Raw genomic sequence first — 15,272 nt, 5'->3', positions numbered from 1 at the left:
TCTCCAGCCCATGGCAGCAGCCACATTCTAAAGCTAGAAGCAGCGACTAATTACGTTACAGAAGAAGGTCCTATTGGGGACCACTGGTCTAGACTTGGACAACTACATATATAGACACTTTATTAAGGGCAGCTTTGTTACTAGAGTTTGTAAGTATTGGTTGGTGAAAGCTAGTGTAGTCTTTTAGCAGTGGTCAGGGAGATGGGGGGGGTGAGACAGGAAGAAGAATGTCTTCGTGATACATTGTAAACCCTGTCAAGTGCTTCTTTGTGAGAGTTTGAGAAAATGTGTGAGAAGGCAGCTTTGGCATCTGCTGCCTGAGAGCAGCAGCCTGAAGAGGCCCGAGAGGTAGAAGCCGCAAGTCAGCGCTCACAGAGATCCAGAGTGTTCACTGGGGATTAAAGGGCAGAAGCAGGATAAAGACTTCAGGGAGGACTGCTCCATCCTGGGCCACTCTAGTGCTTGGGGATGGTATGTTTCCTTCTCGGTTTGTCATGGTGTGCAGGGGTCTGGAAATGTCTGGAAGAAAACGACAGGCGCCCCCAGTAATAAAGATTAGGTTAAAGAGAAGAATGTTGGAATTAGATTTTCATTATTTTTTTCTGTCATTATAACAAAATACCCAAGATGGTGATTCATTAATACAAGATTATTTATCCCAGGGTTCTGGAGACTAGAAAGCCTAGGGACATGGTACTGATTATCTGGTGGCCACAAAAGCATGGTAGAGGGCATCATATATTGAGCAATGTAAGCAATGTAATGGTACCAGCTCAGCTCACTCTGTCTCTGTCTCTGTCTCTGTCTCTGTCTCTGTCTCTCTGTCTCTCTGTCTCTCTCTCTCTCTCTCTCTCTCTCTCTCTCTCTCTCTCTCTCTCTCTCTCTCTCTCTCTCTGTGTGTGTGTGTGTGTGTGTGTGTGTGTGTGTGTGTGTGTCTTCCTGCTTGTATAGCTGTTAATACCATAACAGGGAGGCACTCTCATTTAAATCAGCTCCTAATTTCCTTCAACATATGAATCTGAGCTTGTTTATAACACACTGATGGCATCACCAGGGAAAGGGGAATCTTACTGACCCTGCAGAAACAGGCCTCCCCTTGATGGTGGGAGACAAGGAAGACAGCCATCCTGGACGGTGTGAATGAAGGAGCTGAGAGGGTTGAGGGAGCACACTGAGGATGGGTTACAGTTTCTTTGTAAATTTGGAGGAACAGCTGATTCCTCTGTGTGGAAGAAAGGTAGATGCTTAGACACATTTTTTTTTTTTAAAGTAAAAGATTTATGGCATATAGAAAAAGAGCCAAAAACTCGTATGGGGGTGAGTGGGAAAATTAAATGTGGACCTACCAAATTGTCTCTTTCCAACAAGCTTGATTATGTCACATTTATGTACAAAATCATTGGCTCGTGACTTCTATATGCATGTGTAGCATGTGCTGTGATTGACTGTAGTCACCCTCGCTCATTCCCCTTGTCTGATAAACTTCCTTACTGCGACACACATTGGACCTTGCTGGTAGACATCGATAATAAAAGATGTAAGGCATAACCAAGACATAAAAGAATATCAGAGCTGTGTGGTACACCTGAGTGACAGCCCAGTCCTCCAGCCAATCTCAGGGCAAGGAGACCAGGTTGTCCCTCTTCTGCATGTGAGCGGGGGCAGAGAGGGGTGAAGGCAGAGCTGAGTGTTGGTTCATTGTCTGTACAGTTTGCACTGTAGACCTTTTATGTCTCAAAACCTCAATTCCTGTTGGAGAATAGGAATTGCTCCTTCATATAAATTGAAATGTCCTGTTTGAACAAATCTAATACGAACTGGGTTGCTCTACTGTTTTTAGAGAGAGCTGTGAGGTCAGGGTCTTGCTACACAGCTCAGACTGACATCAAACTTAGGCTCCTCCTGCTTCTGCCTCCCAACTGTAGGATTATAGGTATTCACTGCCAAGCCAGGTAGGGTGCTTGATTTTGGAAAAACAAAACAAAACAAAAAAACCTCACAGACTATAATACGTTGATTCAGCCATGTGATCAGAAGTCATTGTGATTTGAATTTTAGTCTGTCTCTTCCAACGAGATAAGTCTTGTGCTCCTGATGCAAGGATTCCAGTAACTTCTACCAGGCCAGAGTCCTACCGTGCATTATAGCCCGGTGTTTATATTGGAGTAAAGAGCACAGCAGAGACAGTGTCCTGAGTGGGAATCCACCAAAGACGTTGAAATTCTACAGACTGTGAGCTCCATCCACACACTCACCGTGGTCCACACCACATTCCTGGGGACTCTCATTTAAAAATTCTATGAGGCTTTAAAGAGGAAACGAGTCTACCTGTTCCTTGCTTACTATGCGATTTGGGAAAATTCATTTTGCCTTCTGGTACCTTGAAGGGAAATAAAGCAATAACCTGCATTTCACAGAAGGTGCTAGGACAGACTGGAGAAAATGTGTCACATGTTCTGAGCGATGCTTGGAGTCAGCCCTTTACGGAACATTAAACATTTCACTGGTATGATTAACGGGTGACAAGGGCTGTGGGGAGATGACAAGGCAGAAGATTATAGGACCCAGGGAAGTCTCCTTAGCAAGACTCCGGTGCACTCTGAAGACATTGATTAATGATACCGCTTGTCCCCGGGGGAGCAGCATAGCAGGAGCCCAGGTGCGCTGAGAGATGTGAACCTGGGGGGGGAGGGGACAGAGACTCAGGCCACATCCATCAGGGGAGGGCAGAAGATCAGGCTTGAACAGTTTCCTCAGTGTTCCAGGGTCACTCCAGCTATCTCCCCAAAGGCTCTAAATGACTTTTCCAGGCTGAAGCTGGAAATCCCGAAGCCTCCCCGATCCAAAGACACACTCATTTTTTTTTTTTACAGCCGTTGGAACCACCGCTCATGTTTATTGGAAAAGCAGACCATAAGACCTCCGTGGCTTCCACAGTTCTCTGAGTCATGGCTCTATCATCTCTAAGCTTACCATTCCCTTGGGAGGTAACAAAACGGCTTTAATTTAATGTTCCCAGGGAGAATTAATGAGAGGGCACACCTATGTAGTGTATTATGAGTAGCACTGCTTAAAGGCTGAGTGGGGGAGGGGATGGCGATTGGTCCCACAAGAGAAGTTCTTTCCCATCAGACCCTGTCCAGCCAAGGGCACAGATTTATCCCCACCCTCACCAATATTCAGTCAGTACAAGGCACTTCTCACAGAGGTGCCTGGTTTCCTACAAGCAGAAAGATAAGGGTGTGACAGCAATGACCACTTCTATCAGCTTCGTGTGTCCCGAGTGGGTTCTGGGTGCTTGACCGTGTGGAGCCGAAGGATTCTTTCTATTGGTGGGACAGTGCGGAAGGGCATTAGATCGGGAGAGCCATCCTCAGACAGGATGAACCGGAAGCCGCTCAGGTGGCTTCCTGATAACACAGCTGGGATGTGATCTGACACGGCCGCCCGCGGTAAGAACAGTGACTGTACCCTTATTGATGAAAAGAAAGTGTCTGTATCGGGTATGCGTAGCCCTTTTATGGGGAACCTGGGCCCAGAGCGCGCGCATGCGTGTTTACAGGCAGAGGCTTGAGGGTTGCATAGAAGCTTGGGTTAGAATACCTGGGCAAAGCCCTTTGGGAGCCTAGAACATAGAGCTTACTGAATCCCTCCAGACAGGGAGACATTATTTGCAGAGTAGAAAATCTCAGTGTGTTGGGGTCAGCGACCTTGAACTCAAAGACATGGCAGGCTGAGCAAACACAAAGTTAAGACTCCACAGTGGCTGAGCTAGATTCCAATTTGGGAATATGGGGTGATGAAATATGGTGTGTCCATAGAAGCAATTACTCTATAGATGAAAACATCCTGTAGGTAATCATGTCAGCTCTGGGGAGCTGGGGCGGGGAAACAGATATAATTTATCTTTACCAATTACTAGCTGCCTCAGCTCCTTGCCGGGTTCCCTTACTGTAATGAACTCGTTAAGTCTTAACATGCTTCGGCGATGGGAGAAATACTGACTGAAGTATGGGTGTCCTGCACATTTACATGTAGACACCATTTCTAAAAACATGGGGCAGAGCAGAACATTCCAGAATGTTTTAGAACAGTATGTGTTTACCAGCTCTGGTGGCTGAAACTCAACACTGACTCTCTTCTGAAATAAAAGCCTAGTCCCGTGATAGCTTCCTGTATACCGAGGTTCTAGAATGTTCTCTCCCCAATGAAGGGACTCTCTAGAGGCTGAGAGCCTCAAGATCCTATTGCCTTCTGGTTTTAAGGCTCTTGTGTGGCACCATGGCAGAAAGAGGGCATGCTCCAAGTGGCCATTAAGGTTAGCACCCAAGGGGAAAGAAAGCAAGACTTGCCACTTTACCCAGTTAGACTCTACCAAATGCCTAACTGATATCTCCTATAGTTTGAAATAAGTGTGTATATAGAGCCTGCATCTGTCTGTCCTCTCAGTCAGCGGCACAGCCGAGGCAGGCCTGCATCCACCTGCACCTGCTACCCACGCCGATAGGGGGCGCGCGCGGGCTCCCGGCCCAGAGCATTCACATGCTGCTGAGCACCTGGGCCCCCCAGCTTCTCATTGAGTTTTTGGTTCACCAGCTCCAAGTGGCGGCTGTTCTTCCGTGCCTGCCTCAGAGACCTCTTGACCTTCTTGACTCGCTCTCGGAGCTGCCTGTTCCGCTTCTCCAGGGTGGCCACCTTCTGCTGCAGCTTCTTGACATGGTCCTCTTCCTCAAACAGGGCCTTCTGCACCGAGGAGCACATGAGCTGAGGGGAGATACAGAACAAAGGGAGGGGCAGGTGAGTCTCAGAAGGTAAGACGCCGGCAATGGCCTTCAGCCAGGAGTCCTGCCTGGCCTCAGATAAAAACAGAACCCCCACTTGGCTCTTCTTTGTAGGAATTTTCATTTAAAATATATTCTAAGTATTTGTCACTGGCAACAGGAAGGAATGAGCTCCTTATAAATCCGTAAGCATAGGCACAAGGATATGGGGTAGTTCACAGGGAGGGGCCATGATTGTCTCTTGAACATGCTAACAGATGCTTAACCTTGCTTGCAAAGGTAAAAGCAGTTTAAAGCCATGGTAAGTTATTGGTAGCGGGTGGTAAGGATTAGACCTAGGGCCCCGGGGATATAAGCAAGTGTTCTGCTCCAAGCTGCATCCCCGGTCCTCTTTGGATGTATAGACTGCCAGAGTCAGGATGTGGGCAGCAGAACTCTACTGGACGATGTGTAGGCCCCCATAAGGAGCAGATGTACTCTGTCCACATAAAACTGGGTATCCTTTGACCTAGTAATTCTGAGGCTTCATCTCACAGAAATACACTCACATGTGCAAACCATCAGCCATACAAACATTTCATGCTGTTTGTTACTGACCTCCTTGTGGGGTGGGTGTTGAAGATTAAACCCGATGGCCTCGGATCTTGCTACGAATGCACTTGGCCACCGAGCTACTTCCTATCATTTGTTATTCAAAAGGTGATTTAAACAGTGACACAAGCCTATGATCCCAGACCTTCCATTTGGGATAAGACCGGGCTAAACCAGACTGTCTCCAATATGTATGTTTTTAAAATGTAAAGCCAAACACAAGGTTTTTGTTTTGTTTTAAAGGGTTGGAAATATCTTTAAAATGTTCATCAAGAGAGACCTGACTCAAAAATCACACACAGGGCCCGAGTGCAGCTCAACCGTAAAGACTCATTTAGCAGGCACAAGGTTAGAGGAAAGTAAGTCATTACACGATTGAAGAGCTTCACGTCTTGTGTCTTTAAGGGAATAATGGGGCCCCATAGGAGCGTCACTGAAACAAGGCGTGAGTCGTTGGTGTTCCTATAGAAAGCCCAGTACAGGATGATGTGGACATTTTGATCTGAGGACGATAGCATCTGATCCCAAGTACCTATCTATGTTTATCGGATGCTCTGAGGGAATGTACGAGCAGTCGATGATAGTGCCGTGTCCCGGGAGCAGAAGGGGCAGGAGTACGGAGAGACGGAGAATTTTCTTTCTGGCTACTCCTTGAGTCTTGTGCTATAAGCTAGATCCCACCCTCATAAGGAAGTAAGAGGTCTTCTCACCACTCACATTATCTGCCCCCGCCAGCTACCTATCATCAAGAGCTGTACTACCAAAGATCTGAGCGTCACTGTCCTCTGCTTGAAATAGTCTTCTGTATCTGCCGGATCTGTGTATGTGGGGTCCTCCTCGTCAGATTCAACCAGCCATGTAGCAGTGAAGAGGACAGAGGGGGGGGGAGGAGGGGGGAGGGGAGGACAGGGGAGGAGCCAGAAACCAATGCAGTCCAGCAACTGCTTGTGCATGTTGTGTTAGGTCTTCAGCATAATCCAGAGGTGCTTGTGGTGCTTGTGTACAAATTCCGCCGACGCTATACATGCTACATAAGGAGCTTGAGCATCTGCAGGCTTTGGTATCAAAGGAAGGATACCAGGACCAGTGTCCCTCACATGCTGAGGGAAGAGTGTGTTCATTGAGCCTTAGCCACCTGCACTGCAGTACAGCAATATGGTTAAGTGGGTCCCCTTTTGTGGTGGTTTGAATACGCTTGGCGAGAGAGTGGCACTGTTTGGAGATGTGGCCTTGTTGAGGGAAGTACGTCCCTGTGGGCATGCAATTTAAGACACTAGCTGCCCTTAAAGCTCCTAGCTGCCCGGAATCTAGTCTTCTCGCTGCCTTAGGAATTCTCAGCTCCATGTCTGCCTGGATCTCACCTTGATGATGAGGGACTGAACCTCTGAACCTGTAAGCCAGCCCCAATGTTGTCCTTTTTAGGAGTTGCCTTGGTCATGGTATCTGTTCACAGCAGTAAAACCTTAACTAAGACACCCTCAGGCCAGTTGTCCTAGTCTCTCACCTGCCCTTCTCAGCTTCTACACACTCTAACACCTAATGACAGGACGATTCTCTAAACATACTCTTGCTGGCTTCTCTCCCCTCAGAGTCTCTCCTTCAGCAAGCCTGACTGGCCAGCCACACACTGTTTTCTCACATGTAGCATAAGATTAAACACTGAGGTTGGAAGATTTAATGAGGTTTTTTTTCTATAAAGTTTTTGGACTCATGTCCTAACACGTATTAAAGTCATTGTCAGCCAATAGTTGAGAAGACAGGGAGGTGGTTTAAAACCGGACCTGTGAGGTCAGACCCACCTATACATCTCCAGTCTTGCTAACAGTTTGTGTACCACAAGCTTAACTACAAAGTATGCTGTCTCCTGGTTCCACCACATCCTTCCCATCCCCAAGTCTATGCCTTGGCCTCTCTTCCTAGAGCACCATTCTCCCTTAGCTCTCTCTCTCTGAACCTTTTTTAAATGACCAGTCTCATGTAATCCAAGCTGGTTTCAAATTTATTATGTAGCCCAGGCTAGCTGTGACTTCCTGATCTTCCTACCTCAGGGTCTGAGTGCTGGGATTCGAAGCATATGCCACTATATCTAGCTATCTGGCCATCTGTAGGCCTCCTTTCATGGTGCTGCCTATACTATGCTCTCTCTCTCTCTCTCTCTCTCTCTCTCTCTCTCTCTCTCTCTCTCTCTCTCTCTCTCTCCTGCGGTTATTCATACTAGGGATAATGAGTCTACGTGCCCTTGGCAGATCACGAATTCTTTGAGACCTAACTCAACACTGACCTTTAGGTTCTTGTTGCCTAGAAATTGTGGATATATGAAGGAAAAAAATAAGCCAGTGTTCCAAAATTGTCATTTATTAGTTTCAAGCTCCTGGAATACCAATGCTTCAGGGAGACCACATATGCAATACCACCCTCTTCTGGCCAAAATGACATACCACACACACACACACACACACACACACACACACACACACACACACACAGGGAGGGAGGGAGGGAGGAGGGAGGGGAGGGAGGGAGGAGAGAGAGAGAGAGAGAGAGAGAGAGAGAGAGAGAGAGAAGAAAAGGGGTACAGGAAACTTGAGCAACTTATATCATTTCTATCATATATGTATGAGTAAGTACGACCTATATATGTTAACATTCCATATGTCTAAGTAGCTAGGATAAACACTTTGTATCCATTCTCCTTATATTGAGGTCTGTGTACTGGCTAAGTAGCTAGGATAAACACTTAGTAACCATTCTCCTTATATTCAGGTCTGTGTACTGGCTAAATAGCTAGGATAAACACTTAGTAACCATTCTCCCTATATTGAGGTCTGTGTACTGGCTAAGTAGCTAGGATAAACACTTAGTATCCATTCTCCTTATATTGAGGTCCGTGTACTGGTTAAGTAGCTAGGATAAACACTTAGTATCCATTCTCCTTATATTGAGGTCTGTGTAGGATTTCAGGTAGATTCTTCAGGAACAGGATAAGAGGTCAGCAAGGTCTACCAGATCAAGAGAGCCAGGTCTTTCCATTTGAACAGGATCCATTAGTATGTGCTAGACTAACACATCACAGAGAACTGAGTTGGAGGGATCACGAGACATGGGCAATCACCATGGACAAAACTTGTCCCCAGTCCCCAACATTCCTAGACCCAAGGGCAATGAAGTTCCTATTCTAGGGACTCCAGGGCAAGAAAAGCACAAGTAACACAGCCAGCTAAGAATGCCTTAATAATGGCCCGAAGAAGCCAAGATGAATCTGAGAGGCACTGAGCTGTGTTGGGGGTTGGGGTGGGCGTAGTGAAGATAGAAATAAGTTCTAAAGCAAGGTTAAATGTGTTTCTTGGTGCATCATCCTGTGGTCCTCATGGCTTCTCCCTCCTGGCAGAGGAGCAAAGCAAGACATCAAAGGACTCACAGAACTTGTCCCACACCATCAGTAGCAAAGTCATAATCCAAGACTACTGTCACAGAAGTCTTTCCTCTTCAGCAAAGGTGCCGTGGGCATTGATACAATACCATGACACACCAAAACTGTTGCCCATAAAAGCTAACGTGGGCCCCCTGGGCTCTAGCCACCACCGCTCCCCCAAACGTGAGAGTTCCTAAGCGGAGAGCTATGCTTTCCAAACACATGTTTCAGAAATTCCTGTTTTCTGATTGGGCGGGACCCCCTGGGTTCTTGAATGTGGGAAGGATGATGGGAAGGGGTGACCGAGTGAGCAGGATCTAAAGTGAATAAGTAAAAAATTAAAAATTAGAAAGAGACACCTAAAAAAAAAGAAAAGGAAAGGAAAAAGAAACTACTGTTTGTGGAATCCTTCCAAATGAACTCAATCTCTTAACATTTACTGGGAGAAAAAAAAAAAAACAAGATATGCTTTTTGCTCATTTAGCTCTGAGGTATTTTCTTTTCTTTTCAGTAATTTGAGTTGCAGAGGGGGGAAAGCCGGGCTGGGCTGGAGCAGGTATTACATATTCTCTTTGAAGAAGAACCAACAAGAAGGATTCTGGGAGGAGCCTGGAAGCCTCAGTTCACCCTTGCAGAACCCTTACACTTTCCCCAGGCAAAACTGGGGAGATGCCTCTCACGCTGGATGCCTTTCATGTTAGCTGCCTAAGCACCTCCCCTGGCCTGTGGCACAGTTTTCTCTAGAAGTTTCCATGAGGCTGAGAGAATGCCTGACTTTTGGGGCAGATGGGCAGACTGCCATGAGGTGGAGACTGCTCGACTCTTAACATGTGACGCTGAGGCACCATGCTTCCTTATCTTCTAAAGCCGTGTCTTTCTAAAGCTGAAGAAGTCAGGAGCCAATGATAGACCAACTCGTTAAAAGGTAAACAAGGAATCAAGACTGGGCTGGTGTTGAGTTGGCACCGCTCAAACACAAGGACCTGAGCTCAGCTCCCTAGATGCTAAGTAAATACCTAGGTGCAGAGATGCACACTTATAACCTTGTTGGGAGAGAGAGAGGGAGAGAGAGAGAGAGAGAGAGAGAGAGAGAGAGAGAGAGAGAGAGAGAGAGAAATATTTGAGTTTGACTAGCCAGCTAGCCTAGTCTGATTGGCAAGCCCTGGGTCCCAGGTCCCACTTAGAGATCCTGTCTCAAAAGAAAAAATAAAGTGTGGGGCCAGCTAGGTGATCAGCGGGCGAAGGTGCCTAACATGGATTTTGTCCTCGAGAGCCACATGGTGGAAGGAGAGAAGCGTCTCCTGCAAGTTGCTTCGGCCTCCATGCAATACACACATGACACGAATGTTCAAGATACATAAGGACTACTGTAGTTAATAGATAGAGAATAACTTAAAAAGGCACCCAATGTTGGCCTCTGACTTCCACATGCATGTGCACCATGCACATGGCTCCCTCACACAAGCAGGTATACACACACACACACACACACACAGAGAGAGAGAGAGAGAGAGAGAGAGAGAGAGAGAGAGAGAGAGAGAGAGAAATCCAAAATTGGACAGTGTAAATCATCTCCAATTGCATGTAGAGAAAGCCATTGTTGACATTTTACTGTCTGTATTTCCTACGGTTGGGTTTCTGGTCTAGGCGAGACATAAAGATTTCAAACAGAATTGGAATCATGCTGTTATTAGACTGCCTATTGTAAATTTTCCCTGGAATTTAATTGCGAGTATTTTGCTATAAAAGTATCTTTTATTTGCCTGATGTTAATAATTTTCTCTGAGCCTTACTGCCTCACTCTGATAACCTAGGCCTAGTCCTGGAGGCCTCTAGCCTCCATACAATATATCTAGGCCTAGAACATTTGCAGCCTCTGAGACTTACTGATGAATAAACTCACCATTTCTGGCTCTTTCGGAACTCTGGCTGACTGGTCAATCCACCTATCCTGGCTCAAACTCCCCTCCAAGCTGACTGATTCAGTCTGGCTTCTCTCTGTTTCTCCTGAATTGCTCTGCCTGGCCTCATACTAACTTTGGCAATCTGTTCTAATCTTCTGGCCCCCCCTCATTCTCTGCTCATGTGCCTTCACTGTGACTAGCTTGTTCTCTCTGCAACCTGTCTCTGTAAAACTGCCCCCTCCTTCTTCGTGCCCTACCTCCCTTTCCTTTCTCATGAGAGTTGGGCATATCCTATTCTGTGAAGTCTTTCTCTGATTTGTGACTTCGTCTGCCACTCAATGAGACATCACTTTTAAACACAGGTGCTTCCTTCTACAAACTAACCTTTACCTTCATCATTTTGGGATTAAAGGTGAGTGCTAAGGGTGTGTCTGTATTCCAGCCAGAGGGACTAAAGGTGGTTGTTAAGGCAGAGCCACACCACAACTAGCAACAGGATTTTTTTTTTCCAGTAACCAACACAATCTCAAGGTTCACAGTGTGATCAAGTATCCTGCTACATTTTCCAGACGCTGGTCTGCATATTTCTTTCATTGAGTATCTCAATAAAAACACGTGTAGGAAGCGTTGCAAGGTCCCCAGTAACTAGTCAGAAAGCCTTTCTCCTGTTAACCATAGGCTGAAGAGAGCGAGGATGATGGGATTGGTTGCTGATACATCCTTGAGGCCGAATGATCTTAGTGCAGCCATTTTGGTCACCACCTCCATTGACAGGACACACTTATGCAGTGTTCCTTGGCTGAACCTCTGTAGGGTATATTCCTATCTGGTTTTCATTTCTCCAGAAGCTCAGGTTCTGTGAGAAGGTTTCACAGTCAAGACCTGGAGAGGCTAAGGAAATGTAGCTATGTCACAGTCTGGGATCACCTACCATTTCCAAATGAGTTCAGCTTTCTTAGATTCCTTCCTTTCCTCCCTTTCTTCCCTCTCTCCTTCCCCCTCCCTCTCTCTTTCTTTTTCTCTCTTCAGCAAACAAAACTAAACAAAATACTTGCCATTATATGCCAAGGCAATGTGAGGGGTAGAAGGGTTTCCCGGGTTACTTTGTAACACACCAGTAAGCATTGTATCTAACCAAAATAAAATAAAATAAAATAAAATAAAATAAAAATAAAAAAGCGCAGTGCATCTAAAAATCACTATTTCATAGTAGTGGGCTTAACAAATGTGTTCCATGAGCGCCTTTCTCACAGCTGCTTTCAATTTAAATACCCACCTACAAGGACAAGACAACGTGTACTTTCTGAAGTATAAAAAAACAAAAGGACTGTCCAAAAGTAACAAGACAGACAAATAACTTGCCTTTTAAACACCTCATTCCCGTTCTTGGGATTCAAAATGAGAAGGAAGTGGGGGAGGATTTTTTAAAAAATGGAAAGCAGTGGTAATCTAACTATGACCGAACACAGACTCTGGCCCCACATGAATAAAGTTTTATGAGAATACAGTTACAATCATATGTTTTCATAGTATCTGTGGTGTTTATTGTGCTACAGTGACAGATGAGTAGTTGCCACAAAGACCTCATCGTCCTTGGGCTTAAGATATTTTCTATCCAGTTCTTCATAAGGCTAGGGAGCAGAGTGCATCTGAAACCAGACCTCAGGAGGAACCGATGGAGGTGAAAATGTGATAATTAACCACTGGAGGGATTGGGAGGGAAGCTGGTCTACACCCGAGGAATGAAGGAAAGACAAGGAACAGACGAACATTTTCATCAGAGCTTTCAGGGACCTTGTGTGTCTACCCCTCACCCCCACAATCATGTTCATACCACTCTAGAACACTGACATGTGGTTTCTGTGGTTCACAGCCCAAGGTACCAGTAATCTTTGTCCAAAGGTCATTGCACTCCAGCCCAATGAACTGTGGCCAATTTCAAAAGTCCAGATGGAGAAGTAAACTTTACACAACTCTGAACTGTAGAAGGTCTAGAAACAGCAGACAGTAGAGGCCAGGATTGCTCCACCCGTGCTTCAGGGGCTCAGCTGGCCTTGGCTCAGGTACCCACAGTTCTCTTTGGCCCTTCTGCAAATCGGTGGAAAAGTTAGCCTTGCTGCATCATCGTTTAATGCCAGAGAGGGGAGGAGTGTGGAAGGAGAAGGAGAAGAAGAGAGGAGAGAAGAGGAGATATGGGTGTGGAAGCAGGCAGTCTTCAAGCTGGGCCAAACCTACAACTACTGGGGAAACACCCAAACCTTGGAAGTGACAAACAGGGCAGTTCTTCTGAGGACTCTCTGGAGGGACAGCCTGAGATGCCAGTGACGACATTTGACTTGTCAGTGGGTCCTTTGCTCTACCCAAAGTCAAAAGTATTGCCTTCTCTGTGCCAGGCACCCAACAGAAGCAAAGACTGTGTGGCCTGAAGGTGAGGTGTGTGGGGAAGAGGAAGGTGGCCATGGGGTTGGATAGAAAGTCGAGAGAGAGTTGGGGTGAGAGCTATCCCCCTTTGGACAGCACTGAGTAAGGAGCTCCAGGCTCCCCATTTGGCCTGTCAGAGCCCATCCACAGGCCCTACCCCCATTTCACTTAGCCAGGGAAGGGACTATCAAGCACCCCTGATAAAAGGGGGCTTCAGAGTTAGGCAAAACTGGGATTGGACCCTAGTTCATAGGATTTGACACCCCACATACTTGATATTTGTTACTCTGTGGGACCTGCCCCATCATCTGACACTGGGGCCTTAGTCAAAGACTCTGCCTTGGCAAAGTTTTCTCACATATAGAATAGTGTATAGCACCTGTGTGGTGGTTTGAATAGGAATGCCCACCCCCAACCCCATAGGCTCATATATTTAATGCGTGGTTATTAGGGAGTGGCACTACTTGAGAGCATCCTATTAGGAGGTGTGGCCTTGGTGGAAGAAATATGTCACTGGAAGTGGGCTCTGGGGTTTCAAAAGCTCAAGCCAAGCCCAGTGTCTGTCTGTCTGTCTGTCTGTCTGTCTCTCTCTCTCTCTCTCCTTGCTGCCTGTGGATCCAGATATAGAACACGTTAGCCTACATACCACCATGCTCACTGCCATGATGATAATGGACTACATGCCTGAAACTATAAGCAAGCCCCAATTAAATGTTGTTTCAAATAAGAGTTGCCATGGTCATGGTGTCTCCTCACAACCATAGAACTTTGACTAAGCCTGTTTCCTAGAGGATTAAATTGGCTAATATATTAGGTTTTGACAGAGTATCTGACCAACAGTAAACGTGACCCTCACTGATTGAAAGCTCTTCTCGACCATAGTAGGGCTTCTCAAACATGCAGATCTTTGCACAGATATTTCTGCTTAGAAAATCTCTATTGACCCTTCCTCACATCTTTGTATAATTGATAACATTCTTTGAATTCTACAAGTCTTTTTTTCAGTCACCTCCTCCATGAGGCCTTCCTGATTCCTCCAGGCAGAGCCCAGTAATCCCTCTTGAATCCACTTAAATGCATCACATTGTTCTCTTCTGGTTCATCTGACTCTGTCCTGGGCCTTGAACCCTTTGAGTTAAGATCTTTGTATCCAGTGCTAAGCACATGTTAAGTCTTTAGTGAATAACGGAAGGAAAAGTAAGTTGAAACAGAAACAAGTCAATGGTTTGAGCATGAGTGAGCAAGAAAATGATCTTTTGAGTGTTATTAGGGATCCACCATCACCCCTGTGAGTCTCTGATACCCCAGAATAAGTTTAATTTTTGACTCGTTCTGACTATATTTGGAATTGACTTTTAGGATTCCTGAAATTAGTAAATTTTCTTTTCCTGATCCTGCCTTGTCTTACTTGGCTAGGTTATTTTATACATCCTCATGTCAAATCCTGCAGAAGCAGAGCATGTTGGAAATGAGAAGAGAGCGTTTGAGGGGGTGAAATGCTGGATTTCATAAGAAATCAGTGGTATAGTTAGCTTCGGCAAGCAACTTGACATAGCATATGGTCTTCTGAAGAAACCTTCTATTGAGGAACAAGGCCTCTGGCCACGTCTGTGAAGAGTCATCTAGAATGACGATTGACATGGGAGGGTCCAGGCCACCGTGGGAGGCAGCATCCCTAGGCTTCACTAGGGCTTGGTCTTATAAGAAAGCTAGCTGAGGGGTTGGGGATTTAGCTCAGCAGTAGAGCGCTTGCCTAGTGAGCACGAGGCCCTGGGTTCGGTCCCCAGCTCCGAAAAAAAGAAAAAGAAAAAAAAAAAAAAAAGAAAGCTAGCTGAGCATGAGTGAACCAGCTAGCAGTATTCCTCCATGGTTTCTGCTTGAACCCTGATTTCCCTCAATGATGGACCATGACTAGAAAGTGAGCTGAAATAAGTCCTTTCCTCCATTAAGTTGCTTTTGGGCATGGTGCTTATCACAGCCACAGAAATCAGACCATTCTGGATCATCATGTGAAAGATAACGCCCTTGAAATGGGCAGCCCGGGTGCCTTGGGATGAAGAGGATGGGAATGAATTCTTAGATGACCAGGGTTTGAATGCTAAGAACGGGAGAGGCTGGGCTGCTGTGAGTGAAATCTCTGTCAGAGTAGGCTGGGTCTTCCTA

At 46.0% G+C, this 15,272-nt stretch overlaps 1 protein-coding gene across 1 annotated transcript in view; it reads right to left on the bottom strand.

The window, feature by feature from the left end:
- Window positions 1-2,712: 2,712 nt before the first annotated feature.
- The window catches only part of Ccdc3 (coiled-coil domain containing 3), a 97,265-nt gene continuing 84,705 nt past the window's right edge, over window positions 2,713-15,272 (bottom strand). Inside the window, exon 3 of the mRNA XM_032884667.1 lies at window positions 2,713-4,764. Coding sequence (XP_032740558.1) covers window positions 4,492-4,764 — 273 coding nt within the window. The 3' untranslated portion in view covers window positions 2,713-4,491. The remainder of the gene's footprint in view (window positions 4,765-15,272) is intronic.

This window comes from Rattus rattus, chromosome 14 (assembly GCF_011064425.1).
Source record: "Rattus rattus isolate New Zealand chromosome 14, Rrattus_CSIRO_v1, whole genome shotgun sequence".
NCBI lineage: Eukaryota > Metazoa > Chordata > Mammalia > Rodentia > Muridae > Rattus > Rattus rattus.
This window is presented reverse-complemented; position numbering and strand designations above follow the sequence as displayed.